The following is a 7204-nucleotide window of genomic DNA, read 5'->3' on the forward strand; positions in this document are numbered from 1 at the left end:
TAATCCGGCCCAGATGGCCGTTTGGCTCGCAGCTCGAATGACCCTCAGTGCGGGGAAAGCTGTAAGAGGCGGCGGCAGATGCCCCGACGATAGGCAGCCCTCCCTCTCTGTCATGTCGGTCGACGCAGCCGGACGTGACTTTTATCGTGGCTGGCAGATAGGGCACTCTGCCCGGCGGCGAGGGGAGCGACTGAAATACGAGTTTCTCGAGCGGAGCCCGCCCGGCGTGTACAAACAACTGGCGCCCGGGGATAAAGAACGAGTGCTCCCACTCCGAGCCGCCTGTGTTTGCTGTAGGCGCCCTGCTGCCTTCCCTCCATGCAATCGAGCAAGAGCCGCTGCTTGGGTCTTTGGCTAGAGCCAATCAGGGCGACAACGCTCGCGGAACCGCGATGCGAATGGGCAGGCTATCCGCTGCTTTCGTGCTGCACCTCCCAACCGACACGTATCCGTGCGAGTATTGCGCGGGAAGAAGCGAGACGCATGGCTAGAATCAAGGCTTGCGGCACGAGGCGTATTGCGCCAAGCGAGGGCCCCGGTGGCGCGAACACTCACGTCTCGCCGATAATTACGGCTGCCCTTCGCACGGAGCAAGCAACGCGGAAAGCTGCGCGCGGTTGCTGCACGAATAGTTCCCCCACTGCCCCCTTTTCATCCCCCCTCAACAGCGCAACCGCTCCTTTCGCTAGCTCGGCTCCTGGCAGCCGGGGCGGGCGGCGGGCAACGCCAAATGGCGCGTAGGATGCGACAGGTCGCGCCATCTGTTATTGATTTCACCAACCTATTTCACCTCCTCGGCTCTGAAAGTGCCGCGGATCTCTCTCGCGCCCGTTTTTTTTTTCTTTGCCGCCTCCATTCTCTTCTCTCCCACCTTTTTTTGTATATTTGGTAGTGTTCACGCAGTGGAGCCGTGGACCCTTCGGCTCACAGCGGTGCATGTCCCCCCCCCTCCCTCGTTTTTCGAGCTAGCGCGGTGTGCGCGGCTGCGCCTGTACTTAGCAGCGCGGCCCGTCGGGGCTCCCTGTCTGTTCTCGAGTCTCCGGATCGCGCTAGGCTGTGAAGGGTGGCGGAGGGGGTTAGAGAGGCAAGGCGTGTGCACCCGCTTTTATCTCCGCGCGACTCGGCCCAACGGGTACGCGCAGCCTCCGCTCCCTGACGCGCGCGATGGATCTTTTCTCCTCTCCACTTCACTGTTTTTTTTAATATTATTCTTTGCGTCTCCTCACTCTTCACGGGTGCTTCTCCTCGCTCAACCTCTGGTGCTTTTTCTTCGTGGGAATTCGCTGCTTCGTTCGTTCCGCGGGGCGCCCATCGCCTCCGTTCCATCTTCGCTTGGCCGCTGTGGCTTTTTTTTTTTTTCTCTTACGCTATGCGGCCGTTTGCGCTCCCTCCGGTCGTAAAAAACCGAGCTGGCCTCGCGTCGCGGTGGGAGCTGCTGCGTGATCGCTGGGGCCGCGGAGGTTTTTGCAGCCGCCGACGCGGCAGCGCGCGCGTTGCGGCTGGCCTCTTCGGGCGCCCATGATTCATCGGCCCGCCCGGAGTCTCGTTTGTCGCTGCTTCGTGACCGATCGGTCGCCGCCGGCCTTTCCTCGTCGACGCTCCCGAAATTGCTCCTTCGCGGCGTTATATGAAAACCTCTCGGAAGTGATGAGTGCGGTCGCGCATTCTCTCGCCTTTCGACAACGCCGCGTGTCCTTAAAAGAAAAACCTTATTCAATAGTCACCAATGTTATTGGTCAGTACCTCCTTACTACCGAATCTTTTGTACCTTCTCTCATGAATCTGCCACCGATTCCAGTGCGTCTGATATCATAATAAGCTGACCTAGCTTGCTAAATGTTTCTGCAGCTGCTTCTAACGTCGTTGATGTTTGTACTTTTTAACTTCGAGAATGTAATGAGCAAGGAAAATGTTCGTGCTTAGGGGTCGCTCACGCTACTTCACTGATTCGCACGTTCAGTGAAGTCGTGGCACTACTACGCCGCCGCGGCTTTCCGCAACTCGCGGTCCGACTTATGCACGTAGACCCCTCCTGCGGCTGGGGACAATAGCCAGCCTGCTTGTCTTGTCCCTCTAGCGCGATGAATAATATCTCAGCGTGAGACATATCCTCCTGTTTACGTCCAAAGTGGCGGTGGGAAACAATGCCGCCGCCTCCTGGATGTACGGTGCGCCGCATACGAGCAAGAAAGTCGACAAAGTGGTAGACGAGACGTTCTTGGGCGTCCCGTCGTCGCCATCAGCCAAGCCCTTTTTCCTCTCGGTGAAGATTTCGTTCATTGTGCTTTGTGTTCCGCTTCCCTTTGTCTTCTGCTGTACTTATGGTATTTTTCCACAGAAATATGGTTGGTCACTGCCTTGTTGTTTCCTTTTGTTTGCCGAAACCAAAGTGGTCGCGCGTATTGTTGAGTCTCTTGGTCGCACTTGTTCGTTACTCGGAGGGTGGCAACGGCGTGTTGGGCGAGAGAAAAACAGCCCTCAGTGCCTTTGTTATGCGTGAATTCATGGGCTTAAACCTCCGCGGCTTCTATATTATCGATATATTATTTTCGCGGAGATGTTGAAGTTTCAATACACATTATTTCGTGCGGGTTCAGCAAGCTCAAGAGACTCCATGGCGCCACTGTACTTTGGAGCACTACACGTGGAACTCCGTAGTTCTTTTCGCTGTTTATTATGCCGGTGTCTACATGCCTAACATTTTCCTCTATTCAGAGCTTATCGTACGCGCACAATGAGATCAAGCTGTCGCTTAATTAGTGCGTTTCTGCAGATGGTGACTGCGACAAGCTGTTCACTAGCTGGAAGAGAAGGAAAAGAATATGAAAGACAAAGCGTCGTGTTTTTGTACATGTGTACGTGGCATTGCGTTAACGAACGTCGCACCTGCGGGCTCACGCCGCAGCACTTTCTCTTTCCTTCGCTGTCTCTCTCTTCTCGTCCGTCTCGTGCGTTCGACACCTCACGCACGCCGTTTCTGCGAACTTATTCGACTCATCCTCTCACAGGCAAGCCTTCGCTCGATCACTGTGCCATTTCGATTCCTTCCTCCCGTTCTCTTATTCTGCAAAGGGAAAAAGTGAATAAAACAAAAACTCTGCCTCCCCCTTTCTTCCACTGTGCGTGCGGGCACACGGCTGCTGCTTGCAGTTTTTTTTTTTTTTTCACCGCCACAGTGCGACTGCGATGCGCGAGGAGAGAACACAATAGAGCGTCGCCGCAGAAACAAGAGAAAGACGGTGGCCCATGTAGTATGGCGGCTCGGTCGTTGTCGAGGCTCCGCTGTGCCGATGCGGCGAGGCCTTCCCCCTCCTTTGTTTATTGTGCGCGCGTGGCACGGCCATCCGCTGCTGCTGCGTTTTTTGCCGCTGGCCGGCGCGGGGCTATGTGGGCGTCGCGCGCGGCCCCTTCGCTCGATGATGAGCCCTCGCTGACGGCCGTCTTTTTTGTTTGTGTGCGATTGCGCGGCAGTTGATGCGAAAGGACGGCGGAGAGAGAGAGTGGCGCAAGCGATCTCTTTGGCGTGGGTGTTAGGGCCCGTCTGAGCGACCATTCTTTTGCCGCCTCTGCTTTTGTCGCTTCCAGCTGCATCGTCTTTTTCTTTTTACTTTCCCTGTCCGTTATTGCGACGTGTCCCTGCACGAAGCGAGACGGCTTTCTTAAATACTAAAACGTGCTCGTCGCATTTTAAAGAACGGACCGTTTTTACTATACGAGAGTAATAAAAAGCCCGTTATTTTTACCAAAATATTAGCCCATATACCCGGTCTTAATCGCAGGCGCGTGCTCTCTCTTTCTAGCCTACGTTTGCGGGAACACGAAAAAGATATGCGCCGGAAGTGTGCAACTAACTATACCAGTGTACAGTGCTGCTTGTTGTCGATAACATGGACTTACCCGCCGCCGCAACACTTGGTTCGGTGGAAGAAGAGCGGTCTTTCGTTCTCTCTTGTTCTACTGCGTAGCAGCAAATTACAGTCGCACCTTAAGAAAAGAAGTAACCGATCCTTCACTATTTCGTCTTCTTTGTTGTGCTAGATTCCCACGTAAACCATGTTCTCCGCGAATATGTAAATACAGAGCGAGAAACCGCTTGGCTTTTGATATTTTGCGGTTTGTTCAACAATAGCTGAGGAGAGAAGCAAGCGTTGATTTGGTTCGAGTGAAATCTGCCCTGATGCCACGTGTGTCGTCTTTGTATGGTTCTTTGGTCGCAACTCACGATAAATTATTTTTGTTTCTCCAGGCCCATACATGACGCCGTGGAGAAGGGCCACGTTGAAATGGTGCGGCTGCTGTTGTCTTATGGCGCTGACGCTACGCTCACTACGGGATCCGGTTTGTCTCCGCTCGAACTGGCCAGGTCACCCATCATGGTCGAACTGCTCAGAGGTACGTTTTCGCAACGCATATCTGTTAGTCTTCGTTTTTTTCTTTAAAGGCTGTCTTATTAATAACCGTGACTATATGGTTAACTAACAGCATTTGAACTCTATACCGGAAATAAGTGGACTTGTGTAACCCTGTTTCCTTTTTACCCCCAGGTTTCCTCTCTGACATGGCCGGCGAGAGTATCGACGGTAGTCCCGTGTTGCCGTGGCACTTTGCCGGCACGGCCTCTTTTATGGGTAAGTCTTTTCGGCACAGTTTTTTTTTTTTTTAATCAGTGCCACGTTCCCTGTGTGAGCCGTGCGGTGGTAGTTCGATGCAATTTACTTCGTGTGGTCGATTTAAGATTTACGGTACATACTAGGTGGCGTTTCCCGTTGCATTATTGGTTCCTAGCCACAAGTGATTGGTTGTTCGCGTTGCTCGGTGCATCGCGAGACGGTATGATCTATGCAGATGAGCAAGTGGCCGGGCACTTTATAAACGAAGCAGTCAAAAGAGTTTCATAGCGTTATCGGGAACGGGTGTGGGGTGGGGGGGACTGAAGCGTAAAAAAATCATACAGCGAGGACATTCGTCGGAACTACGTTATTTGACTGTAATAATTTAGAAGTTTTTCCGCAATCAGACTTGCCGCAGTTGTACGTGTCTCACTGAAGCTTTCGTTGCTTTCGCAGACCCGAAAGACACCGGCTTCGACATCCTGGCCGGTGCGCCCGCCGAGGACTCGGGTGACGACATGCTCTTCCAAGTGAGCGAGTCGGCCCAGATCGCCACATACAGGCTCAGCCCGCACCTGGCCGGCACATCGGAACAAAGGTAAGCCTCGTAAAGGCGTACTTTTACTGAAGCTTCGTTTTGTCAGCGCCGAATTGCAGCAGTATATCAGAGTCTGGCAAAATGCGCGGTTTCGTCGACGCTTTCAGGCATGTCTTAAACCGCCCTAGTCGCTCGCTGACACGACTGGTAAATTTGCATCAGGCAGTGTAAATGCCTCGAGGAGGGCTAGAGCATACACATCGCGCATTTTCGGATGAGATGTACTATAGGCTTGTTAAGTAAACCGTTACCGTCGTCTGTTGTTGCGCTGTTTGTTACGCCCTCTATATACTCTTGCAACTTGAACAACCCCTTGTGTCCACCCCTAACATACGAGCGACAAAAAAAAAACAACAACAAAGAAATAGGCTAGACGTCGACGTGGTAGCTTCCCGCACCAGAGTAAGAACTTCGTACGTGCCACAAAAAGTATGTATGCCGTCGTGCCCGTGCACTGGCGTCCGTCCAACCAGGCTCGTCTTCCTGGGCGTAATCGACGTCTTCCGTGGCGCGAGACCAACGCTTGCTAATGTTGCGCGATGCATGCTGTGCACGAACGCGCTACATCGGGGCCGTCGTCATGCTTGCATAGGAGCCACGGAACAAAAAAGAAAAAAAAAAGGAAGTAGGTCCCTTTCCCGAACCTAGCGATGGGGCGAAGATTACTTTTGGCTGCTGCGTGGCGGTCGTCTGTACAACATTGCCGCGAGTGACGCTGAGGGTGGCAAGCTGGGGGCACCACACTTGTGCTATCGGGGAAGGAGGGGAGAGCGCGAAGAGTCGACGGCGCCGCAACTTTTTTCTTTCCCGCCGCACCACCCTAATGACAGAATAATGACAGCCTTCGGCGTCTGCCGCCACCGCCTTACTGTGGGCGCAATCCGCACGAAGCGCTCGCTCACCGGAAGCTCTGTGTTTGGAGCGTGTTGAGATAGGCCTTCTACACTGGTGCGTCCCCCCTTCTTACCCCTTATAGCTGTAGTCTCTGAGCTCAGTGCAGCGTTACTGGTGGCAAAACTAGGTTTTTCTTGCCCAAAGAAAGCGTGCCCTGTTACAAACCGTGTCGACTTCTCTTGCCTTTCTCCCTCTTTGTGACGATCATAGTTTTGGGCATTACGTTTAGCGTTATGTTCGGGTGCAAGATGGGATTCGGGACTTGTGTTTATTGTTGCACTTTTTTTTCACCCCTTTCGCAGCTGCAGCGAGTGCGTCCGACTGGACGACGTCCTTCAGCGCCTGCGCATCTCGGCCGATGAGTTCCGGCAGCGGTTCCCGGCCGTCGAGATTCTCGCACTGGCCCCGCACGAACTGCGCGCCAAGACCACCACGCCGTGGCTGGACGCCGAGACGGCCCCGGAGTCGAGCGGCACACCGAATGCCTCGTCCCCTGCTTCGCCAGCAGCGGCTCCCGTGCAAGCGCTCCGGTTCGACGCCACAGTGCGCAGCATCCTCGGTCTCCACAACCCGATCCCGCGATGAACGCAACGACGGTGTAACTCGACGCCTCCCCGTTCGCCACGTAGTCACCGCCACCAGAGTGTCGTCATCGCAGCCCTGTAGGACCACCCTCCCGTCCACAGCTCGCCCGAGCGCACGGTGGTTACGCCGGACCACTCAAGTCTCCCGGAGGTCTCCGTCTGAGACAAACGCATCCCCGCACCGACTGGCGCTGGCGCCAGGGAAGAGACACACACGCCGACACGCTCGCCACCAATGTGCGCGCGGCTCGCGAAGCACGCTGTGCAGGCCCTGAACGAAACCGTGACGCGTCAACGCCGCGCGCATGCGCGTGTTTGTGTGTCATCAAGGGGGTGAGCGCCGCGTGTCGTCTACGGACGCTTCGAATCGGCACGAGGACGACGACCACGAGGAAGACGGTGGACAGCAGTCTTGGTCGGAGTTCGCGTGTGGGACGTTTGTGCGCGCGGAACGTTTCTCTCTTACCACCGCTGACTGTTGTCGCCGCTGCGGTGGGACGTTGTGCAAGTTCAGCGGA

At 54.8% G+C, this 7204-nt stretch overlaps 1 protein-coding gene across 1 annotated transcript in view; it reads left to right on the forward strand.

Moving 5' to 3' along the window:
• LOC119178306 (uncharacterized) overlaps positions 1-6827 on the forward strand; it is a 65233-nt gene extending 58406 nt beyond the window's left edge. The window contains exons 8-11 of the mRNA XM_037429498.2: positions 4247-4392; positions 4545-4628; positions 5067-5208; positions 6405-6827. Of these exons, the coding sequence (XP_037285395.2) occupies positions 4247-4392; positions 4545-4628; positions 5067-5208; positions 6405-6687 (655 nt within the window). The 3' untranslated portion in view covers positions 6688-6827. The remainder of the gene's footprint in view (positions 1-4246; positions 4393-4544; positions 4629-5066; positions 5209-6404) is intronic.
• The last annotated feature ends 377 nt before the right edge of the window (positions 6828-7204 follow it).

The sequence above is a fragment of the Rhipicephalus microplus genome, chromosome 1 (assembly GCF_043290135.1).
Source record: "Rhipicephalus microplus isolate Deutch F79 chromosome 1, USDA_Rmic, whole genome shotgun sequence".
NCBI lineage: Eukaryota > Metazoa > Arthropoda > Arachnida > Ixodida > Ixodidae > Rhipicephalus > Rhipicephalus microplus.